Source organism: Micropterus salmoides, unplaced genomic scaffold (genome assembly GCF_014851395.1).
Source record: "Micropterus salmoides isolate LMB-PRFRI ecotype aquatic unplaced genomic scaffold, ASM1485139v1 Ms_hic_scaffold_12, whole genome shotgun sequence".
Taxonomy (NCBI): domain Eukaryota; kingdom Metazoa; phylum Chordata; class Actinopteri; order Centrarchiformes; family Centrarchidae; genus Micropterus; species Micropterus salmoides.
In genome coordinates, this window is record NW_024040263.1 from 21,383,701 (window position 1) to 21,400,047 (window position 16,347).

At 41.8% G+C, this 16,347-nt stretch overlaps 3 protein-coding genes across 8 annotated transcripts in view; all 3 read left to right on the top strand.

The window, feature by feature from the left end:
• The first annotated feature begins 301 nt into the window (after positions 1 to 301).
• Positions 302 to 2,741, top strand: LOC119899393 (homeobox protein MSH-C-like). The gene is made up of 2 exons (XM_038713939.1): positions 302 to 797; positions 1,458 to 2,741. The coding sequence occupies exons 1-2, from the start codon at positions 374 to 376 to the stop codon at positions 1,868 to 1,870; spliced, it is 837 nt and encodes a 278-aa protein (XP_038569867.1). The 5' UTR covers positions 302 to 373; the 3' UTR covers positions 1,871 to 2,741.
• Positions 2,742 to 3,945: 1,204 nt separating this feature from the next.
• On the top strand, positions 3,946 to 9,433 carry LOC119899395 (ATP synthase subunit d, mitochondrial-like). The gene is made up of 6 exons (XM_038713946.1): positions 3,946 to 4,043; positions 5,262 to 5,392; positions 6,593 to 6,689; positions 8,701 to 8,772; positions 9,082 to 9,144; positions 9,257 to 9,433. The coding sequence occupies exons 2-6, from the start codon at positions 5,271 to 5,273 to the stop codon at positions 9,386 to 9,388; spliced, it is 486 nt and encodes a 161-aa protein (XP_038569874.1). The 5' UTR covers positions 3,946 to 4,043; positions 5,262 to 5,270; the 3' UTR covers positions 9,389 to 9,433.
• Positions 9,434 to 10,094: 661 nt separating this feature from the next.
• pnpla6 (patatin-like phospholipase domain containing 6) overlaps positions 10,095 to 16,347 on the top strand; it is a 29,709-nt gene continuing 23,456 nt past the window's right edge. For all 6 annotated transcript variants that reach the window (XM_038713940.1, XM_038713943.1, XM_038713942.1 and 3 more), the window contains exons 1-3: positions 10,095 to 10,173; positions 14,264 to 14,340; positions 16,260 to 16,313. In XM_038713940.1, the coding sequence (XP_038569868.1) occupies positions 14,305 to 14,340; positions 16,260 to 16,313 (90 nt within the window). In that variant the 5' untranslated portion in view covers positions 10,095 to 10,173; positions 14,264 to 14,304. The remainder of the gene's footprint in view (positions 10,174 to 14,263; positions 14,341 to 16,259; positions 16,314 to 16,347) is intronic.

Below are 16,347 nucleotides of genomic sequence, written 5' to 3' on the forward strand. Positions count from 1 at the left end.
ATGGGTGTAAATGGTCAAGAGAGTCCTCCCCACTGGTTAATTGCGCTAAAATTGGTCTAAGCTACTTTGTGAGGGCCATCAATGGCCCGGCTCCGCATGGGGTCTGTATGATTAACTTCTCCTTCCTTTCAAAGGCCTCTTGAAGTTCCCTTGGAAGGCAGCGGGCCAATCAAAGCCACACTCGGAGACGTCACGAAGCCAACTTGACGAGCTGATTGGTGGGAGCGGGGCGGGGGGACCAGCCCCTGTCCTTTTATAGGCGACCCCGTACAGCGCGTAAAAGCTACTGGGCACCGCTGTAAGCGCAGAGAAGCATATTGGACACCGTACATCTCAGCAACTCCATTCCTCAGAACGGGCCACACGGAGGTGCATGGCCCCATCCCCTTGTATCATGATGAATCCTGCGCAGGGGTCGCCGTCCCAAGACGCCAAACAGCTTCATCAAAAAGAGGAGACGGACACGGAGGGCGAGGAACTTCAACCTAAAGACATGACCAAATCAGAGAAAGGATACAAACACCCGCGGAGCAGCCTCCCGTTTAGCGTCGAGTCATTGATTTCCAAGAAGGCCACCTGTCGGACTTCGTATCCCCCCTCAGACTTAGCAGTGGTCCAGCCGAAGCCCGTGGCCGGGCAAGGCGCGCAGTTCTCTCCGAGGACTCTTTACGCGGAGAGGAAGGTTTCCGCGGAGAGCTCGCAGGGTGTTTCCAGTAGTTCCTGCGAGGACAGTCCGCAGTTTTGTGAGAAAGATCAGAGCACTTGGTTCCAGACGTCCTCCTTTTCCACTCCGTCTCGTAAGTCCGTCCCTCTGCTGTCCTGAAGGTTTTACAAACTTTCAAACAAGGACACAGTGCTTGCATTCATCCTCCACTGTAGATAGTCAAGGCTGCAAAGAATATGTGTCGTTGTACTGTAGTTACATAAAAGGAAAAGTCCCTTGTTGTCTCACAGTAATATTAATATTGCCCTTAGCTATACAGGCTGCGCATAGGCTATATTTATTTCTGGCATTTAGCCTTTTATTGTCTTACATGTGCCACTGAGCACTTGAAGCGCATTTGGCTGCTACTTTATTTTTCTTTGCCAGATTATTCGTTCTTGTATTTTTAGTCTATGTATCTCTTAATATATTTAATATTTACCCGCAGATGCAGGTGGTATATGCAAGGCAAAAAAAGAGAAGAAAATATGAGGGTGATAGCGTGATTAAACCTTGCAATGAATCCTTTCACGACTGAATATGATCAGTTTGTGATGCAGATTAATATAGAAGCTTCATTTGTCAACAAAAATCTTGTAAAGCATGTATGTGTGATTACTTGCTGCATCATGATTGTGTTTGCATTTAATATTGAAGGCTCATGTGTTCACCTGCTGTGATGATCAAGGACCCCGACAACAAGTAAGCTTCCAAATGATCTAACTTCAGCTATTTTTCTTTGTAATTTTCTCAGGGAGCTCGAGTCCAACTCAGTGCACTTTAAGGAAACACAAAAACAACAGGAAACCTCGCACGCCCTTCACTACCTCCCAGCTGCTGGCGCTGGAGCGCAAGTTTCGCCAGAAGCAGTACCTCTCCATCGCCGAGAGAGCCGAGTTCTCCAACTCTCTCAACCTGACGGAGACTCAGGTCAAAATTTGGTTTCAGAACAGGAGGGCCAAAGCCAAGAGACTGCAGGAGGCCGAGCTGGAAAAGTTTAAACTGGCCTCTAAGCCTGTCCTGCCCGCATTCGCGCTGCCGTTCCCCCTTGGAGCGCACATGGGGTCTCCTACATGGGGCCCGTCAAACGCCTTCCCGAGGCCTAGTCTGCCGGTCCCAGGACTGTTCAGTGGACCCGTCACTTATGGGATGTACTATTTGTCTTAGTATTACTGTGTGTGCATGTGTGGTTTTACGGTTGCAATACACTTAAGAAAGAGGATGGTGCGTTTTCTACATCTCGGGAAACATTTTTGTTTTTTTTCAATTTGGAGTTTAGAGAAATGTTCTAACCTCCAGAACAGAAAAAAACTGAAAAAAATGGGACACATTTTGATATATAATTGTGTGCGTAACTGGGCGAAGTGAGTTGACTTGCTCTCCTCATTTTAAGACAGCTTCCAGTTTTGTGGATTGTGGATTCACAGGCCGAAATTACTGAGGCAATAATCCAAAAGTCATTGTCGGGTTTTTAAATATCTCATTCCAGTCCATCCGCCTTGCTGCGCTGTAGTTTCCGTAAATGGACATTTAAAGTGTCCAGACATGAAGGCAATGCTCTACTGAAGCAGGGGGAAATGTGTTTTAAAACCAACAGAAAAGTACTTAAATGGTGTCAGTGCCTTAAGACCAGTGTATCACTTGAAGTATTTCTCCTCATTCAGCATTGACTGTTTCTGGATAAACTGCAGAGTTGCTGTTTGGATGTTTGCCTTACAGCAGTTCCTGTCACGATTTCTATATTTTGTAAAAATGGAGAAAATATATTTTAGAAAAAAACACGTGTATTAGATCTCTCTGTTTTTCTTTCACAACGTGGCCTTTATGGGAATGACAATAGATTTTTTTCTTTGAGGTGTTTTGCTGTAAATGTAAATAAAATGTGTAGTGTTCATGAAGCCCTGCAGCCTGAAGAGCAGCTGGAAAATCAGTATTTATTGAATATCTTTGTATCTGTACTGTGTACATACATCACTCTATCTAAATGTTCAGTTACTTGTAATAACTGATTTTAGTAAATAAACATTATTCAAGACCTGGAAGTGGCTGACTCCTTTTGCAACCTTTATCACTGATTTTTGTTTTTAATTTAAATAATTACTAGTAGGCCTGTCGGTTTGCTGGGTACAAAAAACGAAATATGACTTCATCACAGGTATCACAGACTCAGACTTGTTTATTAATGTTATTTTTAATGAGCATTATCTGTTCTTGGTGAGCATGCCAAACGTCAACCACCGTTGACTGCCAAAAACTTCATGGCCTGACCTACATAATTGTTATTATTATTTAATTTGAAAATCGCCCAGTAATAATGTAAATTTTTCCAATATCGTGCCATTTGCTTTGCACAACTTCCGTTCAAAATAGCGTGCAGACTGCAGCTTATTTGACTTATTGAACACTTTGGAAATAATTTGTCTGGGAGATTTCAAAATGAGCCTAATAAGACAATAATTATTCTGTTAAAGTAAAAAAGATTTGTAATATTTTAACGTAACCATGCCTTCTTTGGCGTCCCAGACAATTGTTTGACGTTTCAACATTTTTTTCTTCTTGTAATGTCAGACGTGTGGAATACCAACGCAAATGTGTGTTGTCCCAAAGAAGATAGCTACAACGGGCGCTTGGAAGACTATACACACATATCCCATGTCCAATAAACAACATTTCCAATAAGACTGACGCGTTTTAGTGCAATTGTAAAAATGTGGCGGGTGTTGTTGCAATTCACCTCAAGATGTTCTCCTGCGTATGTTGTTATAGGCTAATAGTTACAGAAATATTGATATGTGCCAAAGGAGCACCGAGGATCAGCACGATAGAACTGGGGGAAATTAGATTTCTAGTGACCCACCTTACGTGGTGCATTTTATTGATTCTGCCTATTGTTAGGTAGGCTACTCACTTGTAACACATTGGTGCAGAGTAGTTACACTGTCACTCTGTAGCCTACCAGTGGGTTAACTGTTACCTTTGTTCTCGCAACCACGGACTATATTTGCTAATGTTTAACACATGATACATTTTTTAAATAGCCTAAAACAACTTTTCTCATTGCTCTTTTGTTCTCGTTACCTTCCCGCGTCGCCTTTATATGCTAAAGAAAAGTAAATTTTTCTCCCATTAAAGCAGTTAAGTGCAAATATAGCCTTCAGTTACAGGTGTATCCTTCTGTATGAGCTTTCGATGAACAACTGACGGCAGTGTAACTCGCTGTAGGCCGTCTGTCCGCCCAGCAGGAGGCGGTGGCGGCCTCGCGGATGCTCCTGCTCCTGACGAAGAAAAAGCACTTCCGCTGTTCCGTTCTCCTCCTGTCACTACTACACTTAACAGCGAGGTGAGTACACTAGCGGGCGGTTTACTGAATGAAAGAACATCTAATGAAATTTCTGTTTAAATTCTGTTTATGGTTTGTGCAGCTCACACGTTTGTCGTTGTGCACGCGATTCAACGGTAAACGATACGTTCAGTCGGTGTTTTGTGAAAACCCTGGTGTTACAGAGAGACCACTCTGACCTTGGCTAGCAAGCTAACAGAGCTAGCTGCAGTTAGCTAATTTTGCAGGGGTCTTAAATTGAACAAAATGTAAAAGGCACGCTGTAATTTCTTGCCCCTGTCAGAAATGTGTTTTACCATCTTTATAAGTTAGTTGTAAAAAAAAAAAAAAAATGCTTTACCATTTGGGCTCTGCGGTAGGACTACTGTCTGTATTGGTAACGTCACTGTCTCTAACTGTCTGTACGTTGCGGGTTAATGTCTTTATTTCTACCTGCGTTAACGCCACTTTACAGCCTGGTTTAACATAAACTTAATACTTTCTCATAGTGATACATAGGTCCTGGAGTCAGTCATTAAAAGTGAATTTGTCATACTGAATTGAGTATGAAATGACACCGTGTATATTAGATTGGAGGTGAACACTTTCTTGTCAGTGTTTAGGCTAAAGCTAGTATTCATTTAATGATAAAGGCAATGGTAACACTACAGCCATTTGACGGCAATATGTAAATGTTTTTCCATGTACGTTTAAAAATAGCACTGTGTAAATAAAAATATACCCCGCCGTCCACCATTAATACACATTATTACCATTATGGTTAACTTGCTCCATAAGACCTGGCCACATACACTCAGTTTCCACTTAATTAGGTACTCCTAGCTAAAGCTAATGTAGTCTTATTACAGCAGCCGTGCAATAAGTCCTCACCCCTTTAAGGTTGTTTTTGTTGAAACAGTTTTAGAGAGGTGTTGATGTAACTTAACGTCATTTGGTGATGTTGATTTGTATTACATTATACTGACATGTCTCTAAAAATAATATCCCCGAACATTAACATTGAAGATATGATTTATTTCAGGCCTGTTGAACTAGACTCTAGTAGTGTTACCTTGGTGTACCTCCATAAACTGGCAACTTTGTGTGTGTGTGTATAAAACCTGAAAACATATCTGTGTACACACACATTTCATTTAGCAGCCAATGTAGCCTGGATTGTTTTGATGTTTTTCGATGAGGGTTTGTTTGGACTAAACAAGAATTCATTCTACTTTCCAGACCATCAAGATGGCTGGCCGTCGTGTTGCCCTGAAGGCCATTGACTGGGTGGCGTTTGCTGAGCGCGTTCCGCCCAACCAGAGGGGCATGTTCAACGCACTGAAGACTCGCAGTGACGCCATTGCTGCCAAGTTAGTTTTACACCAACAACTTGCTTTAGATAGTCAACATCAGTCTTATAGTACTGAACTTCAGTCTTGGCTAATGCTCTCAAACTGAATATTCATTGAAATCAGTAGCACTTGGTGGTTAATGTGTTTTCTTGCTGATAAGCAAAACAGCATCAATCTGAGGGACGTTTCAAAGGAGTCGGCTGTTGTCGGAATGTATCTCCCATTCAATGACCGTGTCGTGTGTCCACTGCTCACCTGTAAGGCTGCAACAATTATTTTTATTGTCGATTCATTTCTCAATTATTTGATTAGTTGTTCCAGGTTTAGAAAATTGTGAAAAATGTCTATCAGTGCTTCCCAAAACCCAAGATGATGTCTTTTGTACACAACCCAAAGGTATTCAGTTTACTCTCACAAAGGAGTAAAGAAGTATTAACATTTGAGAAGCTGAAATTAGAGAATTTGAATAGTTTTTTTCCTTAAAAAAAGAATTCGAGTGATAATCAATTATCAAAGTAGTTGGCGATTAAATTAATAGTAAATTAATAACTAATTGATTAATCGTTGCTCTACTCACCTGACAGAAGCTTTGCACAACAATTGCATATAAATATGTAGAAGAACATTTACATTTATTCATTTAGCTGACGCTTTTTATCTCTGCTTTCTGGAGCAACTAGGGGTTAAGTGTCTTGCTCAGGGACACAATGGTGGATGAGTCACAGTGGGGGATTGAACCCAGGTCTCTGACACCAAAGGCATAGTTTTATCCATTGCGCCATGTATCACCACCCCATTTACAGTGTGCAGTTGCTTGTGTGTGTGTGTGGATGTTCTTTTTTGTATTTACACATCAGGGCTAAAGTCAATTTTAATTCTTTGTTCGCTTGAATATTTAAAAAAAATAATAATTTGGTCAAACTGATCAAGTGCTCAACCTACAGAAGCACCTATACCCATTATGTATTATACTTTGCTTCTTTCTTATTAAGTCCTCATTATCAGGGAACTGCATTGGGCTATTAATTGGTCTCTTATAAGAACTATCCTCTTTATACAGCATTTGAATTGCGCACACCATGAAGCTATTACATTACTCCTGTTAGTCGCTCATTACAGCTAATTTCTTGTACTGATTTGCTTCTTCGATGTCCTATTAGTTTGCTCACTGTGCCTTCGTTGTCAGCTGTTAAACTCCGTCCTCTCTCTTTATACCAGACTGACCTCCCTGCCAGAGACTCCTGCAGCCATGGACTGGAGTTACTACAGGAGCGCCGTGGCCAAACCCGGAATGGTTGATGAGTTTGAGAAGAAGGTGAGTTTTACTCAAATGGTTTATTGAACAGGTCATGATCGTTATGCAGTCTCTCTATGTAATGTGGTTTAAAATCCCACTACTGACACTACACAGCAACTTTCTCTGTAATTGTAGGTACCTATTTTAAACATGGTTAATTCTATGGAGCATAAATACACTGCTCAAAAAAATAAAGGGAACACTAAAATAGCACATCCTAGATCTGAATGAATGAAATAATCTCATTAAATACTCCTTTCTTTACATAGTTGAATGTGCTGACAACAAAATCACACAAATTATCAATGGAAATCAAATTTATCAACCCATGGAGGTCTGGATTTGGAGTCACACTCAAAATCAAAGTGGAAAACCACACTACAGGCCGATCCAACTTTGATGTAATGTCCTTAAAACAAGTCAAAATGAGGCTCAGTAGTGCGTGTGGCCTCCATGTGCCTGTATGACCTCCCTACAACACCTGGACATGCTCCTGATGAGGTGGCCGGATGGTCTCCTGAGGGATCTCCTCCCAGACCTGGACTAAAGCATCCGTCAACTCATGGACAGTCTGTGGTGCAACGTGGCGTTGGTGGATGGAGCGAGACATGATGTCCCAGATGTGCTCAATTGGATTCAGGTCTGGGGAACGGGCGGGCCAGTCCATAGCATCAATGCATTCCTCTTGCAGGAACTGCTGACACACTCCAGCCACATGAGGTCTAGCATTTACTTGCATTAGGAGGAACCCAGGGCCAACCGCACCAGCATATGGTCTCACAAGGGGTCTGAGGATCTCATCTCGGTACCTAATGGCAGTCAGGCTACCTCTGGCGAGCACATGGAGGGCTGTGCGGCCCCCCAAAGAAATGCCACCCCACACCATTACTGACCCACCGCCAAACCGGTCATGCTGGAGGATGTTGCAGGCAGCAGAACGGGTCTCCACGGCGTCTCCAGACTCTGTCACGTCTGTCACATGTGCTCAGTGTGAACCTGCTTTCATCTGTGAAGAGCACAGGGCGCCAGTGGCGAATTTGCCAGTCTTGGTGTTCTCTGGCAAATGCCAAACATCCTGCACGGTGTTGGGCTGTAAGCACAACCCCCACCTGTGGACGTCGGGCTCTCATACCACCCTCATGGAGTCTGTTTCTGACCGTTTAGCAGACACATGCACATTTGTGGCCTGCTGGAGGTCATTTTGCAGGGCTCTGGCAGTGCTCCTCCTGCTCCTCCTTGCACAAAGGCGGAGGTAGCGGTCCTGCTGCTGGGTTGTTGCCCTCCTACGGCCTCCTCCACGTCTCCTGACGTACTGGCCTGTCTCCTGGTAGCGCCTCCATGCTCTGGACACTACGCTGACAGACACAGCAAACCTTCTTGCCACAGCTCGCATTGATGTGCCATCCTGGATGAGCTGCACTACCTGAACCACTTGTGTGGGTTGTAGTCTCCGTCTCATGCTACCACTAGAGTGAAAGCACTGCCAGCATTCAAAAGTGACCAAAGCATCAGCCAGGAAGCATAGGAACTGAGAAGTGGTCTGTGGTCACCACCTGCAGAACCACTCCTTTATTGGGGGTGTCTTGCTAATTGCCTATAATTTCCACCTGTTGTCTATTCCATTTGCACAACAGCATGTGAAATTGATTGTCAATCAGTGTTGCTTCCTAAGTGGACAGTTTGATTTCACAGGAGTGTGATTGACTTGGAGTTACATTGTGTTGTTTAAGTGTTCCCTTTATTTTTTTGAGTATTGTACATTGGAGGCGTCTTTAGAGGCCATAGAATCTGACAAATCTCAGCTTGTCACTTTTAGGATCTCTTGAAATTACTTTTTGTCTGAACTGTGAGGGTGACCATGCTAGTAAATAATTGAGGCAGCTTGAATTCCTTTTTGGCCCCTCTGCAAAAAAAAACAACAAAAACAACAACTGGTGGTAGTACAGCTGAGTCATAATTTCATTAGTTTGTTAAGCATTAGTTGGTTTGCGCTACTGTGGTAAATCATAAATGTTCCTCCTACATGCAGTTCAAAGCCCTGCAGATCCCTGAGCCTGTTGACACACAGACAAGCGCCATCAATTCACAGGAGGCTGAAGCTGTAAGTGATTTACATCAAACAAATCCATGTGTGGCCTGAATTTCCGTTTTACTGTACTGTTGTGATGTTTTGACTTTCAATTTGAAAATGCTTACAGTTAAACCAATTTGGCAGTTATGTGTATTTATGTAACTACTGTGGGAATTTCATAATGACAATTATGAACTTCACCCAACACAAAAACAGACCATGTAAATTAAAGGGAGACGGACATCACAACTGGAATTCATTTTCAGTTTTATCAGTGATATGATATGCTGTTGTCATTGTTGCGTTGTCAGATGTAATTTTTTCACTTTTCTCTAATAGAACAAAAGTGCATCAGTCTACATGGAAGCATCTAAGGCCCGTATTGCTAAGTATGAGAAAGAGGTGAGATGCTAGTTGCATTAGTTGCTAAAACACATGAAATCTGTATTTATAACCTTGGTAGGGTTTTTTTCCCCCCTGACTGTCTCTTTCTGCTCTTTGTGTTTGGTCTCAGTTGGATAAGTTTAAGAACATGATCCCCTTCGACCAGATGACCATCGAGGACCTCAACGACACCTTCCCTGAGACTAAGTTGGACAAGGTCAAACATCCCTACTGGCCCCACAAGCCCATTGCGGAGCTGTAATCCTATTACTCACCTCACAATAAAGATTATGTATTTTAAAGGGAACTGTTTGATTTTATTATTTGATAAACATGTGAAGAGAAAATTTTTCTTTTTTAAAATATCTGCTGAAGACCAAATGCAGCTTGTGATCTTGCAGGTAGTGCACACTAGGGGGCGATGTTGCTGTAGTTGTACTTTGAACGGTAAGCTTGGTGGTTACAACATTTCAACATAGGCTATATAATCTTTAATCATTGCACTTTCCGCTTGGTTTGATATCTGGAGATATATATTACCAATGCTACTGTGCTTCGGTGGGCATTAAATCATAGTCATGATTAAATTTTTATTTTTATTTTTATTACTGTGGAGCACAACGGTTGGTAAATAACACAATTTATGTAATTAATCGATAATTAAGCATTGCATATTTGCATACAGTATATTGTACATCAAATATTTACTCTTCTCAACCGTGTCCCATATCGTGTAAGTGTAATTGAAACGCTCAAAAGTGAATCTGCATTTATAGTTAATATAAATATAGTTAATTGTTAATAATTGCTGTTGTCCAATCATGGATCGACTAGCTTAGTCCCTCACCCACCGATTTAGTTACTTGTAAGTGGGAGGGACATCGGCGTTTCGCCCAGCTCTGTATTTTGATTCGTCCTTCATTACAGCATCTCAGTTGTTGATTGGCCAGAGCTTTGGGGGAAGTAAAAGAGGAGGGTCTTCATCAAAACTGATTTCCGTTGTATGTTTGACAGTCAGTGACGATTGACGGGAATCCATCAGCTCAGGTAAATTGCCTTCTCCGATCACCCATCTATAATTTAATGACATGATTTCAGTATGATATGTTTTAGCAAACGGACGTGTGATTCACTGGCAATTTTACTAGGTTTTTTTTTTTACGTTAGCGTTGGCGAGTAACCAGTGGTGAAAACAACATAACGTTATATCCGCTGTGTCAACAATGGTAACGTTAGAGCTCAGCTAGATGTCTCCCGCGGAGGTCAAACATTTAAAACGCAACAGCATCAGAAATCACGTTCGCTTCTACATTAATGATGGCATGGAGTTGTTTTACTTCCACACCCGTGATTAGGACCACAGTAAACCGCTATATCAGCAGCTTTGCTAGCTAAGTCAGCTAACGTTACCCAGTGACAACGTTAGCCATCAGAGACTGACATGACGTTAAAACGTTAACGAAAGATGTGATGATCAGCCAGGTGCCCTCTGTCCTGGATGGCTGAAAAAACAAATGGATGTTTGATTCTGCTATTTTTAACCCAACGAATTTAGCCAAAGACTCATTGTAATATCTCTCCGAGTGGATAAGTCATTTTACACTCCTGAATATAAACAATAAGGCCGAACTAATATCTATTGGCCACAGTCGCCTACAGGCTATATGTGACTGTTAAGCTAACGGGACACCACTGCGTCAAAACACCCTCTAACGCGACTGGTGTGAATTAGCTGCATTCAGAGCCAGTTTGAGGTTTATTGAGTATTCTGCTTCGCTTGGTGTGTTTACAATACAATTTAACAATCTGGCCAAGGGATTTACGAAGGGGTCAGAAAGGCAACACCTCTGTGGGTGCAAATTATGCTTAACTATTTTGGCTGGAGAGAAATATGAGCAGATGTCGTCCTCTGAGATCACCTTGGTCAGTACTTTGCTGTCGTTTGGGCTTAAGTTTTATTTGTGACAGGGTTGTAAGGAGGTGTAAGTGTGAAGTGACATTTCATATTTTGTTTTGACTTCCAGGGTCAAAGGTGACAGACAGGACTTTTGTCTCGCCTAGTTGGTGTAAGTTTGTTTTGAGGATAGCGCATTCAACTAAAGACACGTCTCTCTGTAGTTATCCTCCTCTACTGTTAAATTTGTATAATATGAATGTAATGCAGACTCAACATTTTGTAATGTCTTTTTACCTTTTTACATTTTCCAAACGTACATCATCTAAATTATGGGTTCAAACGCATCATAAGGCCTCATAACACTACAGGCGTGTTGTTGTGAAACTCATGCCATAGAGTGTGTATTGTGTTAGGTGAAAACAGACATGCTTGTGTGAGTGGTCGGCCCAGGTCTGCCCCTGGATTCAACACTAGCTTCATTGTTCATAGAGAACAATGGGAGTAGGTCTGCACAGAGGGAGGCAGGAGAGGTTGACTACTGTCTCATCCCTAGGGAGATAGCAGGCCTGTGCTTTTCTTACAGTGTTATTACCACACAGACTCTCATCTGAGAGATTATGGCCTTGAAACTGGGTGTTTGTGCCTCACAGCGTTACTTCATGTAACACGACACTCCCATCCTCAGCCTTTCACTGATTGAATTTCATCTATGCAGCACTCCCGGGCCACTGATGTTGTAGATTAAACAGGAAATACACCAGATGAAAGATGCAGCTGATGCCAGCCTGTGTTGTTGCTTCATATGTAGGCTAGACAATATTTGGGACATTGCTGGTGTCATTGGCACACATGTTCTCCAAATTTTAGCAGTCAATATCAGCAGGAAACACAAGTCATCGTAATTAATAACCAAAACAAGGGCTTGGGCAACATGGCCAAAAATGTTATCACGATAAAAAAATTAATATTAATCTGTGACAATATTTATCACTATAAATGTCAGTCATTTGCTCCTGAGTGAAAGTTGACAAAACCAGATGGTTAGTTGTGGTTTTAAACTTTTCTTTATTATCAGAACATGACAAACACGTGCCAAACAGTGGGTCATTTCACAAATCTAAGGTTAACAAATATGCATAAGGAAACTAAGTCCTCCACAAAATAAATATCTTACTAGAAAAAGTACTGCTGATTCAAATGAATTAAATTGAACATTTGCTATAGTTATATTGAGGAAAATTATATTGCAATAATAACAGTTTCATAGCCCAGCCCTAACCAAACTTCAGATTAGAGCCGAATTTGTCAACTAATTGATTAGTTGGTACAAAACGTGCAACTATTTTGATTACTGATTCATCGTTTTCAAGCAAAAATAGTGGGGGGAAAAAACCCTCTTGCTCCACCTTAGTTACAGTCCATCCTCAGATTATGATTAGTTTTTTATTAGCAGTATTCAAGTAGAGTAGAGGTATTATGAATCAAGTTCATCAAAATGCATTGTCTAAAGACTAAATGGTAATCAATTATTCAATCTATTAATATTAACATACTTTTAAACATTCATAAGATGGATACTTGGGACACTGAACACAAGGCCTATTTTATTATATGGCTATGGTAATGTCTTTCCTCTAATGGTCTTGAAGTTTTGTCTATTAGCCATGAGACGCTTGCTTGTAAATAGGCTTCTTCATGCTAGTGCTGTAGCCTACTTTGTATGCCCTCTGCAAACATGGAGTCTGTGTTGTTAGCTAGATTGTTTTTCCTCCAGCACCACTTTCCACTGGAGTTGGAGTGAGAAATTTTTGGACCTCTGCGAGCTAAGCTAGCATAGCTGTTTATTTGTCCGTAGACAGTGAATGAAGCTTGTTGTACCATCTACAGCACATACGCCTGTGTCAGCTGAATCAGTCTGTACTGGCAGATGTGGGCAGAGAGGCGGTATGTGGCCGGCCTGGATGAACTTTAGCTCCGGTGCAGTAGAGCATCAGAGGATTATGGTCAGGCTTCTCCCAGTGAATGTGCTTGGTTTTATGATGTAAAAAGGGGCAACCTGGGAAGGTAAAATATCACAGTATGTAGAAGCATCTGTTTCTTTGAAAAGCCTGTGTGGTCATTGAATTGGTTTCACGGTAAATTAAACAAAAGCTGCAGCAGTTAATTTCTCAAAGGGACAGGCAGTGCAGGTACTTTCAAAAACAAAATATTCTGGTTTTCTACAGCTTTCCTCGCAAAGACATCAAGTTGTATGCTGGTTGAAAACTTTTCTATCACTTAAGGTATGATTCATGATTAGTGGGAATAATCATTCTTGCATCACAATTTTCCTTTTCACTGGGAAAAAAAAAGATTTAAAATCATGATGCTGTGACATTTGTTGTCAATATTTCAATTAATTGTGCAGTCCTACTCTAAATCTCCAATAGAAGTGGTACCAATTAATTGGGACAGTAAGAAGGTCATCTTTGAAGGGAGGTGACTGGAGAGGGATGGGCGGATAAAACGAGGGGTAGGGGTTACCATCTGGATATGTTTTTATCTGTTATCTAGTTAGGCTGGTGTGTTTGTGTGTGTGTGACAGAGACAAAGCCTGGCCCAGTGACCTCTGCAGTGTGCTGCTGTAGGACGCAATCATTTGATCCGTCTCAGATTCTAGTGCTCGGTTAAAGTGATTTTAAGGAGAGATTAAGTACAGTTGTTAACTAGACAGTTAATGCAAACAGAGCTGTGTGCTAACGGCTTCATTTCCTCTCTTTCTCTCTCTCTCGTTTAACCACACTTACTGGTTTCTCTTCACTGGTTTTGCAGTAGCTTGGAGCAATTTGTTGTTTGCGTGCATGCGTGTCCATGGTAACAATAAGATATTTTCTTGATAGGAAGGTTTTGACACCGTTGGGACGTTGGGCTGCAGCCACATGTCTTTCTATGGATGCAGCTGAAAAGTTAGGGAAAAGATTTTAATTTCTGTACGTGATTTCCCCTGTGATAGACCATTTTCACAGCAGACATTTATAGTTGTAAAAGCAATGGTGTTGCTTATAACATTAACAATGGCTCTGTTCTGTTCAAGTGTCTCAGTAAACAGTGGCTGTGTGACTGTGAGCCAACAATACCAGGGCTCAGTTAAATAGCATCATTGATTTTAGTATTCATAACTGTGCTTTTCCCATTGTGACATGTCAAAATGCCTTCCACAAAAACGGCCTGTTGAGTATGTGCATCTGTCTCTGTTTCCAGTGGCCGTTGATGGACAATCCCTATGAAGAAACAGGGTTACAATGGGAAGTACCTCGGAACAAGAGGTCCCGGGAGAGGTTGGTTTGTTCACTCTATTTGTTTTCATAATGATTAAAAACATGGAATAAAGCAATTAACCCGCGGTATACAAGTGCATTAAGTGCAGCCCTGGATCAGGGATGTGCCATCAGAAGTTGTTAAGGGGGTTAACAAATGGGTGTGACAGAAATGGTGAAGCCTAATCTGTGCTGCCAATTTCCCTCCTTCTAAAAGGAAAGAGAAAGGCCAGCTTTAGGCACAAAGGAAGATTGTCACAATTGAAAAATAAATAATTAACAGCCACAGACAATTAGTCTACACATATTGCAGCCAGTGAGCAGCACAGGTCACCATAGCAGCTCATAATAGCAAACCATCTTCCTTACTACCATCAAACTCAGTATGACCTTTCCGCAGCATTGGTCAGATGAATGTGGTTGGTAAACTGAGAAGTCCTCTCTCAGCTGAACTTGACAGTTGAAACGGCCCACTAGCAATGTAAAACCTCTAGAGAGTTCTGCTAGTGTTTTTAGTGACAGACTTTCAATTTTTAAGACATGTCTGGCGTGTCATTTTAGTGGACCCGTCACGCTACAAATTGCACACACGTGCACACTTTTCGCACTTTGATTTCCAAACTCCATTACGCCTACTTGAAGCCTCCAGCTAAGCTGTACTTCCGTGTGCACATGCTGCCCGCGCACTCACCTAACCATCCGCCCCAATGTCCGTATCCCCAGTGTGCAGCTTAGGCCTTTTATTGCCAAATAACCCATAGTTCCTCACACAGATCAATAACCACTGATAACAGACATGCAGTCTCATTGGTTGCCAGCCAAAACACTAAAAACATATTACTCTTGCTCTTACAGTACTGTGTCTGATTGCTAGCCACACACACACACACAGAGTACAACAAACAAGCTTATCTGGGCCTTGATCTTTCCACTACCAGCACTGACAGTGTTTTGATGAATGGTTTGTTTGATGTTTGTGAACTTAAGTATCCTTAATCAAGCCACAAGTGAAAACTAATCTGCTTTCAATGAGTATTTGTCTTCTGTTAAGCTACTTGTTTTTGATTTTGGAAGACAAAGCCATTTCCTTCTTGTTCTTATGCTTTCCCCTCCTGTAGTTGCTTTCTGTCTCCCTCTGCCACCTCCAAAGTCCAGCTCCATCAGTTTTCATTATATCTTGGTGTCAGCTTATGGGCCTTGTCTATGATTCACATGAATACAGCGATACACACAAGGGTGGAATTCAGTTATGACTAGGTCCCACTACATGTTTTTTTTATGCATTCAAAACTAGACTGGACTGCTCCAACCACTGCAGTAAGGTAGGAATTAGCGTAGCTCTGGGCCTGATATTCAGCACAGGTTAACTTGTAGAGTGACCTGCAGACCGTGGCCTATCCAGTGGGGCCCGGACCACTCAGCTTTTATTTTTAAGCTCAGTCTGCTAACATTAAGAATTAATTCAGTTCAGTGTTATCTGCTTTCTTTAGATCTATTAGAGCGAAACAGATTAGCTTATCTTATCATTCATGCCTGACTTGCTTTCTACAGTTTGCCAGTTTGTAGCCTCTGAATCCAGCAACTTCATATCTGGAATCGTCCATCTGTACATAGGTAGCCGAAAAAAGGAAGCTCTGTTTTTAACAGAGTGAAAAGTAAAAGCTTGGGAAACATGGTCGGAAACACATGCGAGGGCGCAAGCGTGGAGAGGTCTGATAAGATGTTTCATGTTCATCCCCTCACAGTCTGACATTACTGCATCCAGGGCAAATCCCTTATTCCTACATTCCATTACACTTGAATGGAAGTGAAGCCTTCAGGCCCAGGCTCACTGTAGGACGTAGCAGCCCTCGTGTATGAGACTGAAGCACATGCTGCCTGTAGAGGTTTTGGTTGTTTGTTTGGATTAGTAATGTCTCTGTATTTCTCTGTTACATTAGGACGGGTTTAGAAACATCAAGACATTTGTGGAGGAGGAACTACAGACGAGCATGGTGAGTTTCATTTACACATTTAATGTTTTTCCCA

What these genes read in the sequence shown, in the direction of transcription:
- LOC119899395 (XM_038713946.1), top strand. Translation starts at nt 5,271, where the DNA reads ATGGCTGGCCGTCGTGTTGCCCTGAAGGCCATTGACTGGGTGGCGTTT. An exon ending in AGTGACGCCATTGCTGCCAA is followed by an intron (nt 5,393 to 6,592) that starts GTTAGTTTTACA and finishes TCTTTATACCAG; the next exon opens with ACTGACCTCCCTGCCAGAGA. An exon ending in ATTCACAGGAGGCTGAAGCT is followed by an intron (nt 8,773 to 9,081) that starts GTAAGTGATTTA and finishes TTTCTCTAATAG; the next exon opens with AACAAAAGTGCATCAGTCTA.
- LOC119899393 (XM_038713939.1), top strand. Translation starts at nt 374, where the DNA reads ATGGCCCCATCCCCTTGTATCATGATGAATCCTGCGCAGGGGTCGCCG. An exon ending in CTCCTTTTCCACTCCGTCTC is followed by an intron (nt 798 to 1,457) that starts GTAAGTCCGTCC and finishes TAATTTTCTCAG; the next exon opens with GGAGCTCGAGTCCAACTCAG.